General features: G+C 38.7%; 1 protein-coding gene across 1 annotated transcript in view; it reads right to left on the bottom strand.

Moving 5' to 3' along the window:
• Window positions 1-26085, bottom strand: part of nrg3b (neuregulin 3b) — a 236102-nt gene extending 210017 nt beyond the window's left edge. The window contains exon 1 of the mRNA XM_044102288.1: window positions 23657-26085. Coding sequence (XP_043958223.1) covers window positions 23657-24503 — 847 coding nt within the window. The 5' untranslated portion in view covers window positions 24504-26085. The remainder of the gene's footprint in view (window positions 1-23656) is intronic.
• Window positions 26086-26557: the final 472 nt, after the last annotated feature.

Below are 26557 nucleotides of genomic sequence, written 5' to 3'. Positions count from 1 at the left end.
GGCTTTTGAACTGCTGAAAAAACCTATTTACAATTTAGATAAGGTTCTAATACTCTACATTTAGAAATCTATTTGAAAAAACTTATTTGACTCGATTCTGTTCGTGTTAAGCATGCAAAAGGTTTTTCCATCTAATGCTTCACCATTCTAAGAAAATAGATTTATTTGTTTATTTGCTTACATGCACACAAACATTTGAATATTTTTAATAATAAAAATGTTGTCTTGTATCCACACTGACGTGTACAATAAAAATTATTTGCACTCAGATTTCGAAAAGGTCAAAGCATTAAGACACTAATCTGATTGACCAGTTTAAATAAATCCTTGTGTGTGCTTTTCTATTTCCCTTCTTCAGGATTTCAATATTCACTATTATTAAATGAAAATACTGCATACCAATTTTTATCAACAAATAAAAGCTTAGTCACAAAACCCACTAGAGAGGATCCCAGTGAGATACTGCACAAGTCTTAGTTCATTTTGGAGATGCTGTGTCTATTTCTATCTTCTTCAGGCTAGATTTTCTTGCCACAAGGCATTTTGGAAGCAATTCATTGTGTCATATAATATATGGTATGTCAATTTTTCAACTGGCATAGATGTCAAAAGTAGAATATGGAAAAAGACACAGCCACAAAGGATCTTTGCTCATCTGGATGGTAAAGTAGCATAGACTGTGACATTTCATGTTTTAACATTCACGTTTCAACATTTCATGTTTTAAGGCAGGGCGACAAGGAGCAAAAGTCCTTCCCAACACTCATTCAAGGTGCAATATTGACATAAGATAGACTGTGAATGTTGGTTGCAAGGTCAAGGTCTTTCTGACAGACAGATGAGCTTGGCTCACCTCCCAATACACAAATAACACTACTGTATTAATTTGGATTTGGCTTTGCATATCCACTATTTCGTGTCACAATGAGTAGACAGTGAGGCTTTGGATGAGGGAAATCTACCCCTCAGCAAAACACATTCATGCTGCTGGCCAGGCAGGAGGACAAAGATGGAAAGCAGGGGAAGAGCAAGCGAATTTCAGAACCAGCTCTCTGAGCCAGAAAGAGAGAGAGAAGGGGGAAAGAAAGAGCAAGAGAGCAGTAATACGTTTTCATCTGAAATATTAAAGCCTCTGCATTAATCTGTCTTCACTCTCCCTGGGGTGCTGGTGAAGGCTGTCTCTGTCCTAGAGTTCTCCTGTAAAAGGACAGAGGCTGACTGCTACACCTCCCGTTTATCGTCCGGCCAGAAGTATCTCTGCAAAGTCGACTGAGGATTTCTCAAACGGCTGCTAAATTCTCCAAGCAAAGACTGGACAATTTCTGAAATAAACAAAGGCCTTAAATTACCTTAACTTTATTACAGGTTTAAGACTGTTAGAAATTTGAAAGTTATTATGGTCACGAACAGAAAATTAGCAGTCAGCAGCTAGATGACCAAATCATTCAAGACGATTTGTTAGTATACCATCATGCTCCAGCATCACCTTCTCATGAATTCAACACAACAATATTTACAGTTTCACCACTGGAAAATCCAGCTGTCAGATCTTTTTTGGACAAGGATATCTACTCTCATACACAGTCTATAACACATAATGTGCACCAAATCATTTACACCACTGATATCCAAATATTGCAGCAGTGATCCAACAATGACATTATTTAATCTCATGCAAAACTAAGGAAATGTTCTATCTGCTGTGATGAAGGTTAATCAAAACGAAATCGTTAAACAAAAACGAACTTGTTCCTCTTTCTAATAAATTTGAGATGTCATTTTGTGAAGAAACAATAAAAAATTGGAACTTAATTCCCAATTGCACAAGTGATCTTTAGTGTAAAACGAAACATTGATGGAACTGAAAATGCAACATATCTAGTTCTGATGCAGTTGAACATTGAATTTCAGCACCTTGATCTACGTACACACATATGGCATCAAAAGCAGCACACAAACTTCAAAGATGTGGAAAAATGTAAACTTCCATCAACCTCCAAAAATAGAATACCAAAAACCGGGCTTCAGGTTCTTTAATACAGGCAGCAGGTTTGAATTAAAAAATATAAATCAGAAAATAAAACAAAATCCCATTTATATATCAACACGTGTCCTTAGCCCAGTTGTTCCAAAAGATTTTCTGCCCCCTTTCCCCAGTGGCTCCCAAAGATTTTCTGGGCTCCCCTATGGATTACAATAAAATCCCCCCCAAAAAAGAAAAAAAAAAAATCAACTGGGCACAAACATCGTAAACCACTGGTTTAATGGATTGAAATGAGGGACTCAATGCACGTGAGACACTTCAGTTGAATGCACTAGTACTCAGCATCTTTTTTTTGTGCCCAGTTGATTTTTTTTTTGACATAAACCTATACACATATTTTGTTTTCAAACTCCACTGAAGTATATTTCACACTTCACGTTGCAACAAAACACACTACAAACCATCTTTACAATGAAACACTTTTGTTTAACTGTTTTTTTTTTTTTTTTATTCATTCATACCGCTTCCCCCCCTGCAATGGCACTACGCCCCCCCTAGAGGGTGCGCCCCACATTTTGGGAATCACTGCCTTTGCCTATGTGCTAACTCAAAAAGTGTGTAAAAGTGCATCCTGTTGGTTCATGAAATGATAGACCAAAAGAAGCAGACTGATGTTGGACCACCAGCTTGAAGGACTGAATATTTGAGGCTGGTATATTCACTGATATATCTAAATGCACTGACTTAACCCACTTTGGTCCCAGTTGACCAAAAATACACCCAAATAGAAAGAGCAGGAGTTTCATGGAGGAAACAATGTGATGGGGACTTTTAAAACTCCATAACAAGGACAAATAGGCCTTATTTCCTGGGTCACTTCATATCCCGGGAGCTGATGATCCCAAAATGTAAGTTATGACAAGTACGTATAACTCCTGGTCAAAAGAATAAATCTTTATCTTGGTTTTATTCCGAATTCTGCAGAAGGAACCTTGGAATTACAGGTTCCTCAAGATTGCCATCAAAAACCCAACAGTGGCAAGCAGCAGTATTCTTATTCCTTTAGAAATTACAGATGTAGCTCCATTATAGTCTCCATCTCCAGGTAATCTCAGTGTGGTAACAAACATAGATTTGTGGAGGTTTGTAAATAATAGTTCTTACAAACGTAGAAAAACACACCAACAGAGCATGCCTGTGGAGGCATAACAATAATCTTAATCTTATGTGAAGTCCCAAAATGCTAAAAATAAAATAAAAAAATTTGCTTTCTGTAAAAACGTAAGGGTCAATTCACCTTTTTTATAACTTTTCTTCAGAGAAACTCCTTATTAATAATTTATGTAACCACTTTGTGCTCCAGTTAACTAAATAAGTTTCTGGACTGGAGCATCAAGAGTGCAAGAGACTTATTTTAATCATATATGGACACAGAAGCATCAGTCACTTGGTCAGTTTGACATTCTTCTTTTCTGACTCCAAAAAACCCAGAGCCAAATAAGTACTCTCTCTCAGCTGGATGTTTCTGTGCCTTCAAAGCCTTGAAACTTTAAACACCTACTCTGAATGTTCTGCTGGCAGCTCAAAAAGGTGGTGGCACCCATCTAGCCTTTATCTAGGCCATCAGATCCACAGCTGGACCCATCTGGCCTTGTTCTCTCCCCTTTTTTGTCTCCCTTCACATATACACATGCACATGTGGACAAACATGAAATCCATCATGGATACACATGCGGCAGCTGTTGTGGATTATGAAAAAACAGCTGCAGAACAAGACTTGCATCCAGCAATGGCCTTGCCCTGTATTAACCCAGTGCAGAAACACAGGCTTGTTTATCAGTCTATACAGTAATGTTGCACATATCATTTAAGTGTTCACTTGTAAGAGTTTGCAACAAGTCAATGACGTCCCTTTTGGAAGCAACTATGACTGCACTAAGCTTCCACTGTTCTGAGAATCAGGTAGCTTTCCTGTCCTTCCCTTCATTTATCTTAACTTCTCTTTATGCATTGATCTTTCCAAGAGACTTTCCATTCTCCCCACTGCCCAATCTCGACTTAATCTTCATTATTTGCCCTGTTCCTGCAGACTCAGAATTTCACAAGAAGAGTCTGTTTCCAGAGGTCCCACAGCACCTTTATTTGCAATGCTCCCATTCTTGAAAATTAAAAGAAAACTCACTCCTTTTGTAAAACACATGATTTAACAGTAAAACATGCAAAGCAGTCACTCGGGTAACCAGCTGAGGCTTTAAAGCTTAAGTTATTATAAAGGAGAGAGGGTGAAACTGTTGGACTGAGGCAGATTCAGCAAAATACTAACCCATAACTGCAATAAAATATTCCATCATATCCCTGAAGCATCCTGACTCCAGCTGGGATCAAAGAGAAGGCTTTATAAGAGGGGAGTGCATATTAGTGCATTCAACTGAAGTGTCTCACATGCATTGAGTTTCTCATTTCAATCCATTAATACTCATCATGGAAAAATACAAAACAGAGTCTGGTATTTCTGCTTTCATACTACATGTAGATGCTATACATCAGAAGACAGAGTGGCATGCAGAAACATTTTTCACTTTAATGTTATTACTCTTATTGTGAACATTTAAGATTATTACTATTTATTGCCGTGGTCTGTTTCCCGCCAGGTATGCTGCAGTTAACTCCATTACCCCATCGCTATGCAAGGTTCAAACTGGTTCCAGGTATCAAGGTATGCAAAGGTTTTAAAATGTTATTCTATATATATAAAAAAAAAAATTGTTCACTGATTGTCAATGTTCTTGATATGTCCGGACAGTGTGCACTCAATACTTGGTTGGGGCTTTTTCTGCATGACTTTCAGCATTGATGTTCAGGTGTAGCCTAAGTCAAAGCGTGCAGCAGCTGTAATGTGTATCCTAGACAGTTCTATGTTGTGAATCTCAAAGCATTGTCTCCAGCCACAGTATATATCTAGTAAATCAGGCCTGATATGAAAAGTCCCTCAAATCTTCAGCTATCCCTCTTCCAAATGTAAACTTTTTTCTTCCACTAAGTTTTCCATTAATGTGGTTGGATATTAAAACTATATTTTGTGACTTGCCCTCCTTGTGAAGGGTGTAGTTGAATTTCTCGAGATTGGTTAGAACACAATATTTCTGTATGGAAAACAGTTTTTATGTCTTATTTGATATTTAACTTTCCTGAGAAAGTGAACTTTGGGGTTTCATTATTTAAAAAAAATGCTTAAATATGGCACTATAATAAATCTATGTTTTAAAAAATACTTTCAAATGACATCACATTGCTCCTGCAGTTCAAACTGCACCACATCAACATATACAAAATGTACACCAAAAATAAAAACATGAAAAATTCTACATCTTGCTCTGGTTTTATTCCTTTTCTGGTATCCCGTGACAGGTGTTTTATAGGGAGGAGTGTTGTTGTTTTGGATGTCCTATCAATGATTCAATGCGGCACATCAGATGGAAAAGGAGAGACAGAGAGAGAGATGTCTTTGCCTGGATGTTCAGATGGGGAACTTTCGATATATAATTCACAGAGTTGTCTGATGGGTCGGGTGTGAATGTGATGGATGTTCTTTCAGGCTGCTCAAGATTCAGTGTTCTGATGCCTTAGCTCTCTCTTAGGTCACTTTAAAGATGAACTTACACTGCCAAATGCCCTTTTATAATCTTTTGATCTTATAATATGAGGATGCTGTGCTACTACAGCTGCACAGTACCAGCAACCCCCTCCTAGGTTGGTATATTGCGCTCATACACCCCAAACAAAGACAGCCTGCTTGCTGAATTTAGCAGCACTGCAGGTTACCAACGACAGATCTAACTCGAACCTGATTTGAGTCGTAAAAACGGTCAATCTAAGACTAGAATAACATTTATCACTGGCAGCTGTGGAGACTGTAAATGTGCTTACTCTTCATTGATTTTATTGGCATGTGCAATACAAAATGTATTCCTGCAGTCAGGTTATGTTGCGTTTCTTCAAGCTGAAAAGACATAGAGACACAACTAAAATGAAAAACAGGACACTTTTTACTTTTAAAGCTTTTTACTTTTAGTTGGTGAAGCTTTATGCTTTAAGCTTTATGCTTCACCAACTAATGCATGATTGTCTAAAATAATCAGACAGCTCAGACAACAGATCTGTAGGACAAAATTATGTAAGATGGCAGAATGACTCTGGAGTGATCACCAGGTAAGGGCTTTCATCTTGCTATCTTAAGGAGACAGTTGACATTATCCCCATGGATAAGGTTTTACCATGCACAGATTACTGCATGAGAAAAGCAGTGTATACACACCCTAGGAAAAATAACACAACAAAACCTTAGTCAATCCTTGTGTCTCCCCTCTGCCTCTTTGTCTTGCTATTCATCAGTACTATGATCAGCACACCTGGGGCTTCTGACTCACTGTTTGAAAATAATGGCATCTGCTGGAGCCTCACAAGGGGCATTAGGCCATCTTTCACTGTACATCGAATAATCAGGTAGACAAACACCCAAACAATATGGCGTAGAGTCTTTAAAGCTGGGATGAATTCCCTCACAGACATTGCGTAAAAAGCAATATATTCTAGTCAGAGATAAGATCTGCTTGCAAAAAAAGATAACAGTGGAGTTAAAAATGGAATCGATCTAAAATGAGCAACCGATTTCTGAGGTTGGCTTTACATCATCTTAGAAAAGGTGTTGAACATATTATGGCACATTCATACCTCCAAGTCAGGACTACCATCCACTCTCTATGAGATAATCTTTTATCTGTACTTTCTTAGAAGATTCCAAAGATCTTTGTGTCATTTTTCCAAGTCCACATCAATTCTCAAGTATTTTGTTCCAAGACTGAAGACTAAAAGACCCGAATCCATTAAATATCTTTGTTTTTTCTTAGTACAACTAGACTTTCAATCTTTTAGTGCCTTGTGAAGTTGCAAGAGTTTTGTCCAAAGTCCAAGTCAAGTCAGAGGACAAAACTTTTTTTTTTATTTAAAATTAATTTTGGAAAGGCAGTTTGAACACATTTTGCTTGAGAACACAGAGTTCTGTGTTATAATGACTCATCACTAAGTTATTACAATTAGCGTGACATGCTTCCTCATTTGAATTTTGATCAAAAGTCTCCAGGCCAGATGTTTCTTTATTCTGTCGTAAACAAGAAACTCTCAAGACAATTTTATTTAAATGAGAATACCTCCATGTAAAACAAGAGTATGATGGTAGATTGCCTTTAGCATTATAGTATTAAAACTAGGACTGTTGCAAAAAAACAAATATTTTAGTAATCAAGTCTTCTATCCATTATTCTTATGATTAATCGAGTAATAGGATAAAAAATGTTAATAAAATAAAACATTGGTAAATATAACAGCAGTTTTGCCATCGGATATCAACATCAGTCTAATTTTTCATATTTAAGCAATTTCTTTTCTGTAGGTTATAAAATTAACTTGTATCAATAATAGCTCTAAGTTAACCAGGAGAAAAGTTAGACAAAAATCTGAAATTATATTTAATAATAGAGGCAGGCTCACAAATACGCTTATAAGAATGTCTATACTCCAGCTTTTAATTTATGTATTCATCTTCAGTTAATTTAATAGATTAACTCTCACCTTGGCCATTTGTAGCTTTTGTGTCCACATCAGTGACGGGATTTTATACCTTCGTTTGTCACAAACAGAAACACAATTAACCAGCTATGTACCGCTACGATGTGCTCCGCCGCTGTTGAGACAAGTTGAGACCGGGATGATATAAAACTTATTTTCCAGTTCATCCGTAAATCTATGCATCTAAAGCACAGCCACCCACAGTGTTCAGTCTATCTGCTCACCTGTATAAATACTCCTGCTGAGCTCTTTCCCGCCGTTCGCTTTGAACAGGTGTTACCAGTCACTGCTCCGGGAGAGAAAAACTGCCGTACTCTATGCATTGCGCCAGTCAATTAAGGATGCTTATTAGTCCCCCGAAAAACGACAGAAACACAGACATCAGTCAATATAGGGTGACCAGATTTCATCTTGGAGGAGGACACTTCTTTTTTTGTTGGGGGGGTTAGAACCGGCGGACACACATGTGCTACCGATTTCTTTGCCATACAAAGAAACCTGGAATGGAGTAGTGGAACGGAGTGGCAATGTAATCACAATGCACTGTAAGCTATGTAATGTGTTTTGAGGCAGTTGACCAAAATCCCTAACGATTTTTAAATTCCCCCCGGACATTTTTTTAGGTCTGAAAAATAGGACATGTCCGGGAAAAAGAGGACGTCTGGTCACCCTAAGTCAATACAATCCTCTCAGACCAAACTTGAAAATTGGACGTTATGCTGCTAACACTTATTTTCTGTCAACAACTCAGAGGTGGGAGTGAGAGCACTGCGCAACACGAATAATATCCTGACCGCAACACCGTGCGCTAAATAATAAAACATAATTTAACAAGTTTCAAGGCAGATGCATTTTCCTAAAGGAATTTTAATAATCAAGGTACTCGAATCATTCGAGGAATCCTAATTAAAGGCCTAATTAAAACACATAAACATAAATCTATTTCTATGTAAAAATAAATAAATAAAATTCAACTGAATGCACTATTGTTATTAAAGCTGAGACTGTATAATTATAATTATAGATTATAGATTCAAGGGGAGTAGAAAATAATAGCAGACCAAAAGAACAACATGCAACATTTACTAACATAATATCAGATTAAGTACAGCTTCAGTGTAATTGTATTTATTAAGAAGAGTATCAGCTGTTCAGGCTGTTTGTTTTACCTATAAAGACACTAAATCATAGATGATAAGTTATGTTTTAAAATGGTATTACTTAAAGGAAAGAGTAAATGGATCATTTCTGGTGTCCAATCCATAGCTGTGAGTCTTTATTACAATTACATTTTTATCTTGTTTAGCGCTTTGGGAACTGTTTGTTTTTTGTTTTTTTAATCTAGTATGAAAAGCATTAGGAATTATTTTGTCTAGTCATTTTTTAGTTTTGTAAAGGAAAAATCTCATGGTTGAAGAAATCTCACTCTCATATGATTATATATTTTCAAACACAAAGTCAGATGTTTTTGTCTTATGAAGTTTGAAGAAACACTTAATGAATTAAACATAAAATTTAATTGGGTATTTTCTTTTTCATTTTGTAAGAAATCACTTAAAGACAGTCATTACTATCCTTAAATAACCCTGAGGCTGGGCAGCATAGACAGAATAAACTTTCAGTTTCAGATATTACAATGAGAAAGTAAAGTAATATCGTGCTATTTTTCCTTTTCCAAAATCATCAGCTTAATATTGTGAAACTGTTTCACCTGTGTTTATCGCATTATATGCCATCATTATGTAACTTTTCACAAAACAGCAGATGAAGTGGTTGATTTATTTGTATTCCCATTTGACTGTTTCACCGAGGTGCAAAACTGTGACTGGAAACTATATTATGTAAGATATGTGCAATGTTACGGAAAGCAGTGAGTGAGCATGTTATACCTTTGCTGACTTAAGATTTCGTGACAAATGAAGAATGAAGGAATTTCTGCCTGAATGGGAGAAAAGAGAAGAACAATGGATAGCAATAATAAAAAAAGATACTTGTAATTTCCTTAAGAATCCTTCAGGGAAAGAGGTGACACTAGCTAATATAGAATGATGAATGATATCCTTATCTTTTCCGGTACACTTATAAGATAAGAGCCCCCATTGACTGGGATTCATTTTCTCAGTGACGCCAAGCGAATGGCAAAAAAGACACACATACATGAAGAAATGAGAAAAAAGAGAAGCATGAGGATGGATTAAAATAGAGAAGAGCATAAGCAAAAAAGAGAAAGACTAAGTTTAGAAGCTTGAATGACAATGGGAGGGAGGCATGCAAAGAGAGGTGACCTCCATCTCCACAAGCCACAACAACTCTCTCCATCCCAACCAGGACAGCATGGCACATTTCCTGTCACCGGGGGTGGCAGCAGGCCACACATTGCAGTGAATCAATCCGACTGCCGCAACCTCCGCATTCCACGCTTTCCTGCAGACTCATCATGTACCCAGATGCTATGAGCAAAGCGGGATAGTGAGAAGTCATGTTGTACATCCTGTGCATACCTCGGTATCAAGTAAGGAGTTCGATGTTTGTGTTAAAATATTTAAGGTTAAGATGCAGCTTGGAAAAACTGTTGAAATGATATCTAAGTTTAACTTCAGAAATAGAGGTTGGACTTGTACTAACACTGTAATTGGGTTTTGGAATTAGCAGAAAAATAGTATTCATTGCTCTGTTTTGCTCTGTGAAGAGTAATGAAACCTCTTGAGCTTCCACTGTTTGTCAGACAAAAATCTGAGAAATGTGATCTGAATTTGTATTTAGCCTTGTTAGTCTGTGTTTAGAATTTTACTCTCCTGAATGCTGCTTTAAATTCACAAAGCAAGGAGAAAATGAAATCATGATATCAGAGCTTCTGAGACCTTTAGCTCTGATGGGCTGATCTATTTACAGCTGTAAGCTCAACAAACCTGGTCTATTGAAAGAGTGACAGCCAGTATGCATTTTTTGAAGGAAAGACATAAAAAGTTCTGTTTGCAGTTTGCAACAAGCAATGCAAAACATATATAGGGAAGAAGGAGTTTTGGTCAGAGACCAGAATCAACCTCTGTGGCCTGCATGCAAAACACTGTGTGTGATGGACAAATAACACTGGAATTTGTCATAGAGACACAATTGTCACAGTTAAGCACTGCAGTGGCAGCATCATACAGTGAGAATGACTTCTTCAGAAGGGATGGGGAGGCTGACCAAAAATGAATGAAATGAAATGAAAAAATGAATGAAATGAAATGAAAGTAAAAGGGCAATCTAAGCAGAAGGCCTGCTGCTTCAAAAGACCTTTGACATTAAGATAAAGAAATTACACATCTGGTTACAAAGCATCAAAGCATATTCATGTATAAGAATGCCCTAGATATGTATCTAATTGAAAATCTGGGTAATGGCTCAGACACACAATTACAGTACAGACCAAAAATTTGGACACACAGTTGTGTCCAAACTTTTGGTCTGTATTGTATGTTTATAGAATGTTGATCCAATCTGATTGCTTTTGACATATAATGCAAAGAGAACTGCTTTCAGCCTCTTCATATGCAAAGTCAAATTCAGAGATTGCAGAGTTTAAAGAAAATTTATGCATGATGATTCCAGCCATTATTTGCTTCACATTTGCCTTATTTATCCTTCTGACCAAGCAGGAAAGAACTCAAGCCAACCTACATCACAAATGCCACACTAGTGGTTGCCAAGCGCAACTTCCCAGGCAACCAAAATTGCCCATTATTAGATCTACAGCACATGACCAAAACATGCCTCAAAGGCGTCACCGCTGGCGCCTCCAGACACCACTTCCAACCATTCCCCGCCCTTCGCCCCCTCTCAGTCATATTCGTTTGCAAATTGATAACGGAACCAGAGAGCCCACAGGGTAGGTAATTCAATATTGGGATCTAACGGTCCCAGATCAGATATGATAGAGTGTAATCCACTCTACCACGGCCGCATGCACTAATATATCTCTGAGCCTTGTGGACTATCAGCAAATCACCATATTCTATGCACAGGAGGGGATAAGGGAGATGAATAATGTGTGAATGAATGAGAGGGTAAAAGATGGTAGGGGGGTTTGAGGGTATAGCCAAATACTGCGGTAATTGAGTGCCCACTGTGGCAGGCAGGCTAGCATGTCCTGGGCTTGAAAGCTTGTGATTGAAATGAGTGCTAGTGCATACTCCTCTGGCACAAACACACAAAATTCAGCCTTTAAACCATTCTCTACAATGACGACAACCCAGTTCCTCCAATTTAAAAGAAAGATGAACTGGTGCAGTCAAGTTGAGACAGTAATGATCACACGATTTACTTTAAATTAGGATTGTTTCTTTCCCCAAGCTCATAGGACACATTTTTTTCACTGTGGAAACATTAGCAACAATTAACCCTGTGGGGGTGGAAGATGCCACATTTTTGAGAAGAGTTGGGCTGAATACAGCCAAACATGAGCCCTGAAGTTGTATTGATTTTTCCATCCATGGACGTGTGTTTTGCCCCCAAAATGTTTTCCATAGGGACTAGTGGCACACACCAACATCTAACATCATGACTCTACCATTAGGCCGTCAAGTAAATGACAGCTAGGTCACTCTGATCTTTAAAAGGAAAACTTCATCAATTATTCAAAATACTGGCAAGACATATTCCATCTGTTTCTTTTACATTAGATTAATATTTCAGGTCAAAGCCACCTCATGTCCAGCACTCCTACCTCTTGTTCTTGTCACCACTTCCCATTGGATATTTGGTCTGTATGAGTCACACTGGGACATTAAGGCATCAAGTCAGTATTTACAGGCACGCTTTCATGAATCCCTAGACATCTTTGTGTGAGGTCAATATCACTTACACTTATCAGATAAACTTCAAAAGACATCTGATACAACAAGGATGTTAACTTTACTGGTGTGTGTATGATGTATGAACATACACTGCAGTAAATGTGTAATTTTAGACACACATGGTGTGATATATAGGGTCTGGAAAAGTATGAAATTCAGTACTTTCCAGATTTGGAGAAGTACAAGGAAATATATCAGAGAAGGCAAAAAAGTTGCTTTTCCTGACTTTACATTCTGTCCCACTAAGTGTTAAATCAATATTCCACAAACCGTTTCTTTCCTCATCCTTCCATATAATCTAAATTTGCAGAGTTTGAAGAAATATATATTTATTTGAAAAATTACATAAAATGAATATGACATATTGCTAATAAAAATGTGTATCAGCCCGGATAATTAATCATACCAAGCTCCTGCTCTTGTGGATTGTGATCATATTAATGAAAATGAAATAAGATCTTTCTTAGTACTGTTCGGAGGGAATAATTAGTTTTCTCTTATCTTTCTGTTTCTAGAATTTTGTAGTTTTCATTGAAAAAAAATAAACCAATGATCTTTTTGTTGAATTCCAGACACTTCCAGAGAACATTTTGCCTTTGGGTCTCTTGCCTCCTCTCTAATAGGATATTTGTACTTTATGTTGCAAAAGGCCACATTTGGGGTTAGATCCAGTCGTACTTTGTGTTTGCCCATTATGTGTACACTGCCAGGGAGGAAATGTTGCCTAAGAGGCTCAGCTCAAGGATCAAATGTCTTTTACATGAGGGAGGATGACGCGAAGCAACTACCCAAGGCTCCAATCTCGGATATTACGCACAAGGCAATGTGCTGGACAACTCAACCTCAGTCACGCATGCTGCAGCAGTTTCATCTCACTGTGTCACAGCAATTAGCTCTTTCCACCAGTGCTGATTACGTTCAGCAACATTAGACACTTGCACAAAGACTTTGCTTGCAAACAGCCTGAAAAAGTATGAAATTAGTACTTTTTCAGGTCTCAATAATTACTGAACAACAGAATACAGTATGGAAAAAAAAAATTTTTTTTCATTCATTCATGGTTTTCCTTCCAGTAGAATTACTTGTTCTAAAATTGGAATGTAAATGTACAATACCATCTCATAATAAAAGAAAATCATCCAGTTCTTTTCCAAAATCTTGAAAAGTTTTTCACTATCAAGCTGAGGTCTGAACTATCAGAGAAATATACAGTCATGCACTCCCTTAAACCTAAACTCAATTTAATCTAACATCTGTACTTTTGGCTCAGAGAAGACTGTGGAAAACCCATGCATGTACAAAACATTGATGATTGACTCATTGAAAGATACAGTCCTTCATTCCTCTTATTAAAAGTTACATGACTTAATGCTATATTTAAATTATTTCTCAGATACTAGCACCACATATAGTTCAATATAATAAACCGTATAATTTATTTTAAGACGATGATAGCTCCAACTGATTTGCATTTCTTGCTGGTTTAGTTCTGCAGTGGCCACATTCTGAAGACATTGTGGTGACAGGAATGAGGTGAAATACGGATAATACCTTGAGGGCAATCTGCATAAAAATGAGAGATAATAATAGAACAGGCAGAATGGTGGTCTGAGATATGCAAAGTGTCTAGCTAAAGCTCATTTACTCAACTGTCATGTCTATATGCCTTTGCTTGGCTGCCTGATTCTTATCCTGAAGCATGCTCTTGTGGTTTTTGAAAGTCTCTTCCCAATAAATCCCTGCATTTCTCTTTAGTATCCAACCCACCCAGTTCCTGTCCTGCTCTCTTTCTTCTTTTTTTTTTTTTTTTTTTGCTTTTCTCCTTTCTGTCTCCCAGCTGTCCTCTATCAGGGCTCTCTTCCTCCCCTTCCTCATTGATTCTTCTAGGGTCAGCGAGTGGAGCAAAGCACCAGCAGTGGAAAGGCCAGGAGATCAATTCCCGCAAAATTTCAAACGTTCAGTGTGCAGTCGTTCCAGAATAATTTGTCTGCAGGCTCACCCCACTGAACACACAGATTTATTCTGCTTTGTAATTGGTGCCCATCAGTGTCAAGTATCTCTGCTATCTAGATGTTCGAGGCCACTGCTGCCAAAGGATGAACAGTTTCATTAATTTGAATGTAAAATGTACATGCACACGGTTTTAGCTGTCTGAGGAATTGTAGTTTTACCAATTTTTGAAAGAAATTCTAATTCTTCTGTGTTTTTCTTACCTGGGGTGTTTGAAAACTAACAGATGTTTTGCTCGGAAATTGCATATGTACCTTTCTTTCAAAAAAGAAAATCAAAGAGGAGCCAATTTGCTCACAGTGAGACAGGAACTGTCGGTATCCTGTTGCATATTTATGTACCTTGATTTACGTGAAACCTCTAATATGAATAATATATCTCTGAGACATTATTTTTGTGCGCACAATTAGGGTATAGAAAGAATTCCTTGTAAATTATTAGTTGTATATTTTGAAAAAATGGTACAGGAATCTAATGTCATTCATTGTCAAACATTTTAACATTTTAAATACAGACAGTAATAAAAAAAATGACATTAAATTAAGAATAAATGAAAGTTTACCGTAATTTATGTTGATGCTTTTATTTTGTATCTTGGTTTAATTCTAACTAAATCTAAACTACTTGCATTGATTGCCTGTCACTTTGCTGCTGTTGTACCTAATTCCCCCTCAATGAGACAAAGACATTTCTATTTTAATACCACTGTTTTTGTTTCTGATTTAAAATAATGAAGCAGAAACAAATCTAATGTTACTTCTACCTCCTCAAAGCCACAGAAACTTTAGTGTAGTAAAATCTAAATTAAAAATGATAATAATATGACTGCAAAGAATTGCTGTATTTATTTGAAAAACAGTTGTATTTGTATGTCAAGAACTAACCAGTATATACTGAAATCATGACATTTAGGGAAATGATGTTGCTCTATAGCTTTACCTCTCTGAATGTCAAAGTAACCCAAAAAATGTCATAAAGACTGGGTTTGAGTTAAAATGTTACTTTAGACCTTAAAAGCTGAGGTACGAGAGCACGCTTCCTAACTGAGAAGATATTTGCAAATAGCTGCAGCTGCACACGCAGTGCAGAACCAGCCCTGTTGAGCCAGCTTCAGCGAACAAACAGAGCATGTCTCTGGAGGGACAGAGGGGCCTCTGAGGCTGTCTGGCAAATCTCAGTCTGACCTCCCTAGAGAGAGAGGAACCGGGAGAGAGAAAGAGGGTGAGAGACGCAAACTGGATTTATATCTTTGTTTTTAATCCCCCTTACACGCTCCACCGGTCATACAGTAGTACTTTGTGCAGCCTTCAAATGGAGCCGGGGGGGGGGATGACAACAAACAACAAAAACACAGAGCTTGCATGACAAGAAAAGTACCCTATTGTTTTTTTCCCCATCTCATCAATGAAAACAATCCCCTGTGGCACTTAGGGCACAGCGATGGCAGCTTGAGCCCACACAACTGTGAGATTGTTGGACACAGATGCCTCTTCGCTTTGTCTGTCAAATTCAATTTGGCACTGGCATATTATTACCTCATGTTAATTTAATACACACCTATGGATTTTTTTTTTTCTTAAACTGAAGGTCTTGATATTTTATTAAAACTTCTACATACACTTCTTTTTGTTGCTTTTAAATATGAAAAGAAACTTTACATGTATAGCTTATAGCTTATTGTACCCTAGCTGCAGCCACCCAGCATTGTAAGCATGTGGACAGAGAAAGGGGAAGCTAATGTGTACACTTGAAAGACTTTTAATACTTAAAGTGTGCCAGTGGATGTAATAATCCCCAACATTGAGCTAACAACAGTTAAATCTTGATATTGCAAAAGATGAAGATTTGTGATTTTCTTTCCGGAACAAAGGAGGGAAACTGGAGTTATTAATTTTGCCTGGGGGTTTCCCAGGAGAGCACAACATTGTTGCTTTGTCTCAATAAAACTTCTCTATTGTGTTATGTTGTATCTAATTAAAACAAAGACTAGCAATACAGAAACTTTTATCTTAAGCACATTGTCTTCTATAATCCTTAAAAGCCTGAATGATTAGTATCATCACAATAAGATAATAACCAAATCTGTGTTTGTATAACCAGCTGTTACACTGTGGCTTGTATTTTGTGTGATTCATTTTATGTCTCATCATGGCAAGTTTTGGTCTCAGAGGCTTCAACTGCAACAGGACCACCAAATAGACTCATTTGAGTACATTTGTTATAATAGTCTGTCTGTGGATCTAATATTGTGAATATAATAGCAATGTAACTGCAGCAGAATGAAGACTACACACCATCTACATATTGACAGGCATACCACCCAAAAGGGCTTGTTGCCAATATTGGAATATTGCACATCGTTTTCTTGCATTAGTTGGAGTACTTACTGTGTCAATGTTTCCTATCAAGGTTTAGAGAAAAGGATTCTGGATTAGACATTGAGATAAACTAATCAGACATTTGTGGCCAATTTACTACTGTATGATTTCCGACTTCCCTATAGGAGAAGAAGATGTTGCTTTCAGAATGTGTTGTAGTACTCTTCCAGAGCGGTCATTGATTATTTATATTAGGAGCAGAGGTGATGCGATGCTACATGTGTGAGAGACTAGTTGCTGTACAACAAGGTTTTACTATTACAAAACAATGTCAAAATATACCAGCTGACATTTTAAAACGGTTTACCATCTAATATTATTAGTGCAGAGTTAGCAGGTCAAACTCTAGACAACAGTTTGTTCCATAGAGCATGTAGGTCCTTCTGAGATTTCCAAAATTTTGTCGCCATGAAGTTTCTTTAAAGCTTAAAAGAATGAAACAGGGCAACTTTACTGCTCTGCATTTAGCATTCTTGAAATCTGCCCAAAGTCTTGCTCTCTCTTGCAGTCAGAATCTATGTGCCTCCTCTGACTTTAAAGCTACCTGATGCTGAATATAACTAACTAAACTGAACACTTACTATATTTCTAATAAATCTGACTGAAGCCATTTCATCAATCCATTTTCGCACATCTAACCAAGGCATAATAACAGAAGCAGCTGTTTTAATAGGTCGCAAATCTTTCTCTCACAAGCACACTCTACAGCTCTTTCTAGGGAAAATTTGGTCATTCCCAGAACAGCCAAGAGATATATCTAGCAAATACTGGAACATATCAAAAGGTGACCTCCTGGTAGCTCGAGTACAAAAATTTTAACATGAATTCAAAAGCCGGCCTTTCAAGATGCTTATCAAAAAAACTTCCATCTTTCAGTGCAGCAAACAGACACTCCAGTCAGTAACTGAATTCCTGGAGGAAGCAAAGGCACCCCATTGAGGAAGTAGATCTTGGCTGCTTGAATTTGCCATCTCGTCTGGTTTGTGATTATATCTTCTAGCTGAAACATACATTAGATAATCAAGGAAGTTTGAATATTTTTTTCAGAATTATGTCAAGAGTGCATTTCACTACAGCTGCCTCAATCCACTGCAAATGCCTGACTCTGCTTTCTTGCAAACAAACGTCAAGCATGTGTAACCAGGTATGAAGAAATACAGAAGTTTACAATTCCTCCATTATAACGTTCCTAATGTGTAAAAACTATTTGCCAGAGAAAGTAGCACTGGAGGTTTTTATTGAGTAATCAGAAAGAAAAGTCTCTATTGGCTGCATGGAACTTGTGTACTGATTCCCCTTCCCTGCCAGTTTCTCTGCTCCGCTTGACAGCTGGCTAAAAAAAAAAGCCACAACATCTTTCTCATACTTATAAAAAGGGGCAAACTTGTCTGTTTGGAAACAGCTATGGAGTGGAAACTACTGAGCATCTTTTATTAAGATGAGGTTGTTGCATAAACCACAGTTGACAAGTTTTGGTCGGTTTGGCAAGCTGGTTTTAATAAATGCATTTAGACTTTCATTTACATTTTTGATGATTTTTTTTGTTTGTCCAAAATCAATAAGCAATGCTACTTTATTTCAGTTAATATATAATAATATATTACAAATGTCATATTATCCTGTACCCAATCCAAAAGTACTTAAAGAAAGTATTAAGTACTTAATACTTAAGTACTTAAGAACATGTAGAGACAGTTCAGTTTGCTTTATTATTATTGATTATGTTTTTATGCTTCATATGACTTATACCTTATACCCACAATTTAATGAGTATGCAATTCAGGATCCAGATAGAGTATCTAATACTCACATTTAATTTAAATATTGTGGTCATTTCTACACCTGTCCTGTTTTATCTGTTTTTAAATGCAATGTGTTTCATTGTATGACAACTTTTATTCTTCTTAAGTGTGTAGCGCCTTATGTTTACATGTCTTACCCTAATATCAACCTGCAGGGAGACGAGCAAAAGGAAACCACCCTTGGACTGCAGGTCTAATATTCACAAACACTGTGTTTATTCATGAATATGTACTGCTGCCGTTTTAAATAAATATATATGAAATTTAATGGAATGTTAGACTATAAAAAGGTCTCATTTTAAATGGATTGGATGGAAAACCGTTTTTCAGTACATCCTTTGAATAAAGTAAATATAAGCAATGGCAATGGCAAACACATTCAAATCTATTTAACAAACAGTACAACTAATTCAAGTGCCTTGGGATACAGTTGATCATTCAAAACACTTGCCAAAGCAAAGCATTTTTATTAGCTAAGTTCCTAAAATCCCTACTGTTAATATTTCATCGGTGTTGTTTCAGTTGACTGATTTAATGTGGCTCTGTTGCTTTGCATCCCTTCTCTCTTTACTCCAAACTTCTGCACAGCTGGAAGACGTTCCCTTTGTGCAAAGCCGTTGATGCAAAATGCAGTGCTTTCCTCATATCATGGTGCTGACTGACTCGGCTGTCTCCCCAGAAACAGGTACGGATTTCACTGAGGAACAACAACATGTTTGAACTGCTTAAAGAAAAGCAGAGAAAAAGAGGGGGAAAAATGAATGTGACTGGTTCTTCACAGGGCTGCAAATGGGCTAGTGATATGTGCGTGGAATTTCAACCACGTTTCACCGAGGAAGGTTTCACACAAAACTGAGAAGAGAGCAGAACCGGCCCCAAGCCAACAGTGTCCAATGGTTTCCCCAACAGGCAGTCATTGTCCACCATTCCATCGCCTGTTATGTCGCACCACAGAACCAAACGGGCTCACTTGACAGTCGAATATGTTACATTCTCACACAAAAAAAAGGGGGGAAAAAAATCCAATGACAGATTCATGAGTCAGTGCAAACACATGTCACATGCTCATATTTTTGTTTACAAGTGTGCCAGTTTTTTGTGCAACTGTCCATATGCTCACGAATGTGAGCTGAGGAGCTCAATAAAAAGGAAGAGAGAAAGCCGAAAAACCAGAGCAAAAATAGACAGCGGAATACAATGACAGCATAGGCTGACACAATAAACCACAGGGAAAGAGGGAGGAACAGGAGGAAAGAAAACAAAAGGACGAAGTAGAATATTCCGCTATCCCCAACGGACAAAGCTTGTCTTTTAGAACACAGACTAATTTAGACTTTAACCAGGAGCAATCTTTACAAGAAAAAATATCCTTTTACCACCACCTAATGGATTTATTGTGTAGATTGCCTGAAACCTGAGACTTTACCTCACTGCAAGTATTAACACAGGACATGAACCAAGATATGACTTTACTGAAGGCAAAAACAAAAACACCTGAAGATATGTTTTACAGAACATTTCATCATCATGTATCATTTTAGATTGGCTGCACTGCACACCCTGAAGGCTTTTCAAACGCATTAAATGAAAATGAATATGAGCTGGCTGGTAACTGATTTCTGATTTTTGCTTATCTTAACTGTTATTTTTCTAAAGGATACTATAAACTCATTTATTTAACTTAGGCTTTACTTCAACAAGTAAATACACCAATACAACAAACACTAACCATAAAAGCTGCTTTGTAAATTTCTTGATCTATAATAGTGGTTTTAAAACCAGCAGTAAAATAAGAAATTAATAGGTTATCCCCCATTTTTTGCAACAAAGACAGAACAAATATGTTTGTTGGTGGATTTTATTGTTTCAGTTTTGAGCTGCCTTTTTAATCTCAGGCAGCAAGATCATTTTTGCCACAACCAAAGGTCAAGCGGTGGAGTAACCTTTCAATTCATCACTAAAAATAATATGCTTTTCTCAAGATGATTATATCCTTTTAAATATAACATTATTGTTCAGTGGTTTCAAATTCTACATCTTCAAATGGTACACATTGAAAAAGGACAATTTAAAATTCTGGGCTGTACTAAGACTAGAAATAGGAAATTATTCTTCAAAAATATTTTGGAACAACGCAACTATTTTAATTTGTCTAGTGAATCTATTATAGCCTAACTTCTTGTGAGCTAGCTAGCTGTAATAAAGGACTTTACAAACTTGTTTAAGTTTTCTATCTTCAATTTGTTTTACATTTTTGAAAGTGCTATGAAAATAGAGTATGTAGAGATGATTAAAATGGCCATCCTTAGAGAGGTAATTCAAAATTTTTGTAGCAAATTTCTGTCAAAAGGGTGTTAGCAGTTATTATCTTACCTGCAGCAGATAACTCTCGTCTTCTTCACTGAGTTCAAATCTGATTAATTTGACACAAAGGCTTGAAGCTAATTGCTAGTCAAAGAGGAACCAATACCAACATGGCCTTTCACTGTCCTATAACAATTTCAATGTCAACATTTTTTCCTGTTTCATTGAGCATAAACCAGCACCGCTGACCCTCCCCTGCCTGTTTCTGTATTGTCACTCCGCTGAAAAAAGGTTTCCACAGCTATTTTTACATATTTCATATCAATTCCATTTCTGTTCATTTATACAGCACCAACTCACTCAAATGTCAACCCGAGAAACTTTACAAGAACAAAAGAAAAGTCAATTCAGTCACACAAACCTTCCAAATTGTCCAAGTTATCAAACGGTACATTAAGTTCGGTTAATTACCCAAATTAGTTAAAAAAGTTGTCTAAGGAAAGTCAGCAAATCGCCTCGAGTCATTGACTTGCAAATAACTCTGTGAGCCATAAGTGACTCTTATCGAAGTAATGGCATTTTGAAACAATAGTTGGTCAGCTAAAACCAGCAGGTTTAACATGAGCAGATGAGGTCAACTGCAAGCAATTGTTCTAGGCAGAGCGGATCAGCAACAAGATATGATTTTCTTTTTTTATGTTTTGCTAAAGTCTAAAATCTAAATAAATGTTACAGTGGATGTACTGCAGCCTCCCAGCTAATGAAGATTTAGAAGACATGTAGACCCCAAAAGATTTATTGGTGCTAAGGCAAGTATCATATTAAATGTCTATAAAATGTTTCCACAGAACCTCACTTCACAAATTTTGAGCTATCCCTTTAGTTTTCCATTTCTTAAAAACAACTAATACAAGCTAATTAGAGATGCTAAGAAATGGTTTCTATTGATTCTATTGGTTGTGTTATGGTATATTTAAATGTCGCCTACTGGCAGACTGATAATAGACAAAGTGATTAGAGAAAGCAAGCAGACTAAAATGAAATGCTATCCCTGAGTAAAAGAAACTGAGGAACAAGAAGAAAAAAATCCTCTAATGTTTTAAATCCTTTAGTCAGGAAGATCCGGTTTACTAAGAATGTGTTATCGTGTGAGGTCCTTGGCCTTTTATAGTATACAGCACAAACAGATGCTTCCTGATGTTCACCCGAGGGAGATTCTCATTCTGGCAGCTTTCAGCTGTTTGGCAGCTCTTTGGCAAGTGATGTAATTGACTCCAGAGCAGCGGATTATTTTGCAGGAGGAGTCTGAGGACTGTCTATGGCTATATAGAGCCAGCTTGCCTGAAAATATTTAGCCCTAGGATAAAAAAAAAAATTTAAAATGTCACCTGATCACTGTTTGCTGGTGGAATCAATGCTGCTGATACATCCAGCTGATAAATGAGAGGCTTGCACGTAGTGAACGCAGACATTTAATCTGTTCTAGGCATGTGGAGAAATGAAGGTTTCAGTTTTCATCTCAACACATTTTTTGTTGTTAAATGAAAAGCCATTTCATGTTGCATCCCTTTGGTGACTCCTCTTACATGAAGCTGAGATGAAAATGTAAGTCAGGAGTCAAAGAGTCTAAAAAGATAATTTCTACACAGTCATATCCACTTCTCATCACACCACTCACATCCTGCCCCACCCACATCTTACAGAAATTTTGTGAGATGTTGAAAACATGTTCTCTGTTCTTTTCTTCTTTAATTGTGGAGTCTTCTTTCTTTAGCACAATAAAACATATGCGAAACTCTCAGCTCTCCTGCTTTGTACCCTCTATCTCCCTCAAGCCTTTCCCTTACTTAGGCCCCTCCATCTGTTTTTTCCTCACATCTCGCAGCCCCCTCTCTTCGTTCTCCTTCTTTGTTATGCTCCTTGCATTCGAGTCCTTCATTCGCCATCCTCTTTAACTTTGCTGTTTTTCACAGGGTTTCTCTTCCTTTATCCCGTTTCGGTTCCTTCTCCACTTGTCCTCTGATACCCTATTCTCTTCCCCATATCCATCTTACTTTCCCTCAGCGCCTCCCCCTTCCCTGCCTCACACCCCATATCTCCCTGCAGTGTAAAGCAGAACCTGCGACATTCTGCTAAATAGGATTTGTGGCCTTGCTATATCTGATTCCTCAAGACAGGAGGTGAAAGCTAACCTCTCTCCTACCTTGACACCTTACAAGCTTGTGGTGTTTATTTTTATTACATAAATAAACCAACCTTGGTCAGACCACATATTGCAAAGTTTCAACATTCCAGATCTGGCAACAACAAAACCAAATGTTATCTGTTAGATAAAGGGCTGTCTTCAAAGGTACTTTTACAATTCTAGAAATAAGAAAAAAAAACCTCTGAAAGTAAGATTCATTTCAGATTAATGTTTAAGGTACAGTTAAAGATGAATGGGGTGAAACCACAGAGAAAGCACCTTATATCAGCTTGTGCTAATGAATATGATTAATATTAAGCTACTGGACTATCCACTACCCATGTGGATAAAGAAGGAAATATAAATGTGATTAATCTACGAGATTAAGCTGTAATAAGGCGTACCAAAGATAATAGGGTTCTTATACACAGCAAGAGCTCTTCTCACACACTCATGACGAGTTGCACACATAACCTCACAGCACTACACTCACTCTTACCAGCACCTGTGACCCAAAAATCTGGACTTACGAGATCTGAAGCGGTGGTGTGGGCGTGTGACCGGGCCCTTCCCTGGGCGCCCATGATTCCAGCGGGACGTGGGCTTCATCGGAGCTGCCGGCTGAGAAGTTGTGGTCTGCTGCACCTTGACGTTGTTCTTAGCAGTCGCCGTCGTGGTGGCGGATGTGGTGGTGGTGATAATAGGAGGAGTCTGTCCTGGTTTTGAGTTGGCAGCTCCGTTCCGTCCATTGGAAGTGCTGCTTCCCTTCCTGACAGTACCACGAGGTGTAACCTCCTTACCACTGGGCGCTGGGGTGAGACGGGTGACACGGGTAGCAGCGGTGGTGACTGCAGTCCCACTGACTCGGGTTCCAACTCGATTGTGCAGATGCGGGGCTCGGTTGCTGTCCCCATTGGAGCTGCTGCCATTTGCTGAGTGGTTTGCTGGTGGACCAGATCGAGTTCTTGGCACTGGGGCAGTACCATCCGCTGCGAGCGGAGTGGTCGTTGAAACCATTGCAGTTATGGATGTGGCTAAAGACGTGGTTGCAGTGGAAACATCAGGCCCCTTGGGCATGGCACTGGGTTTTGAGAGAAATATGGGGTCTTGGCCATTGATACTTTTGGGATCAACCAGATCTGTGGGGACATAATCTTGCACAGAGCCAACCACAATCCATTTGAGCAGCATGAGACTGAGTCCCAATCCCACAAATCCCATCACCAGGGGTACAGCACACAGCCAGGTCTGCTGGCGAGGCCACACAGCACACGGACCACAGCGCAGAGGGCCCGGGGCTCTAGGGGATGCTTGTTCAGCCCCTGGCTCCTCCAGCGTCATGGCTGCCAGAGTGCTTGCACCAGAACACTCACTCATCCTGCCACAGCTTTTTTTTCTATCTTTTTGTCTCTCAGAGTGTTTGGGAGGTCAAACAGGTGGCCTAATGACACATAGGCATATGTAAAGAAGATGTGGTGGAGAAGGGATGCTGCACATTTTACGAGCGTACACACAGTATGTTTACAGCTTGAATACCGACATGCACAGATGGAAAAACCAAGCAGACGCAATCCACTCACAGTCACGTTCTAATTAAATGCTGGCTCTGCACTCAAATGCATTCAAAAGCAACATAACCTACACTCCCTCTGGCGGACAAGTAACCAAACTCTCTCAAACACACGCACACGCTCACATTCAAACGCTCACGCATAAGAACACAAACGCAAGATGATATTCCAACTTCCCAGGAGCATACAGGTTATGGGCAGGTGAGCCAAGTAGGAGGAGGAAAAGTAAGGAGGAGGGGGGAAAGGGCGCTTCACTGTAGTGCGGCGCAAATGAAGCGGTGATAAATCCGAGGATGCTTCACTCCAGTGTTAAAAAGGCGTCCCAAATATTCATATCGATCCTTCAGACTGGAGCTGTAAATCCATGTGAATGTGCACGCACTAACACCAACGTCGAGCCAGGACGCGGCTGCAGGCTTTTCCTCTGTACACTGAATGATTATCGGCCGCATGGAGGTCCTTAAAAAATGCAAACCTCTGTCGCTCCTAGATGTCAGATGAGTTCAACTCACTCTCTATATTTAAATATGTACAGAGAAAAAAAGGGTGCCGTTGTCACTTGTCTTTGCAGGTTGTCCCAACTTTTCACACAAAAGCCTCTCTCAAAGGTAAGATCACTCGTTTCAGATGGCGGTATAATATTTATAATAAACCAAGCAGGGAGAGAGCCACGGATCTGAAACGATACGGCTCAGAACGGACCTGAAGCGATCTGGCAATAAGACTGAAGAGGGGGTGATGTTTGTTGCTGGCAAAATCCAGCTGATCCAGGTCCAGTCTCCAGGCGCTGGCCACCCCCAATCGGATTATTTTCCCCACGTCTCAGATCCCCGTCTTGATGATAGAGGGGAGGAAAAAATATATAAAACATATTTTAAAAAGACGATTCTGCGAGTTGTCTACCCTCCTCTGCATTCCCACAGAGGTGCGAACAGCAGAAAGGGTGACGGAGAGAGAGAGAAGAGGCGAGGAAAGGGGTGGGTGAGAGAAAGAGAGCGGGAAGGAGGGGGCAGCTGCTCGGAAAAATGATGCGGCGGCTGCTGTCGGAGGCTGCAGACTGAGGAGAGAGACGGAGAGGAAGCGAGAGAGGAAAGCAGGATGAAGGGAGGGGAGGCTCGCTTAGGCTGCGGTGAGAGACCAGGGCTCCTACCCATCCGGTCCTAGATACTCCAAAGTGACGAATAGTGGCTGGCCCTTCCTGAAAGTCACTTATACATACTTACTAAAAAGACAGATTGGATTAAGAAAATGTTTCGTTTGATTGGAGTAAGAAAGGTGGAGAGGTGGGGGGAAGCAAGAGCAAGCTCTGCAGCTGATGCAGATATGGAGGCAGAGCAGAGCAGAGAGAGGAGGCGGCATCAACAGCAGCAGGAACAGGAGAGGAGAGGAGAGGCGCTTCCATAGTGGACACACCCCAGGGAACGCTGAGATCCAGAGATGGAAAGAGAGAGGAGGAGGAGGAGGAGGAGAGAAGAAGCACCACCCTGATGTCTCTCCCACAGTCAGCACACACAAGCGCACACAAACCAAACACCGGGGTTTTATAATTTACAGGCGAGCTCCAGCACCATACTTCAATTTGATACTTCCATGGGCAGCACTAGATAAATGCCTTATTTTACAGTTCAGAAGGGAGTAAGGCTTTAGGCTCAAAGCCAGTCAGGCTTTTATGGGAAGTTCCTGGGCATGAGGTAAAAACAATGCCACAGTAGAAACTGCAGCAGGTACCAAAACAAGTTATGAATAAGGCTTTATAATTAAAACCATTTTAACATTGATAAAAGAAAAAAAAAATACATCTGAAACTGGTGCAAAGATTTTCCTAACTCTTTCCTGACCATTTCAGTTGGAATAACTCAT

Source organism: Gambusia affinis, linkage group LG20 (assembly GCF_019740435.1).
Source record: "Gambusia affinis linkage group LG20, SWU_Gaff_1.0, whole genome shotgun sequence".
NCBI lineage: Eukaryota > Metazoa > Chordata > Actinopteri > Cyprinodontiformes > Poeciliidae > Gambusia > Gambusia affinis.
This window is presented reverse-complemented; position numbering and strand designations above follow the sequence as displayed.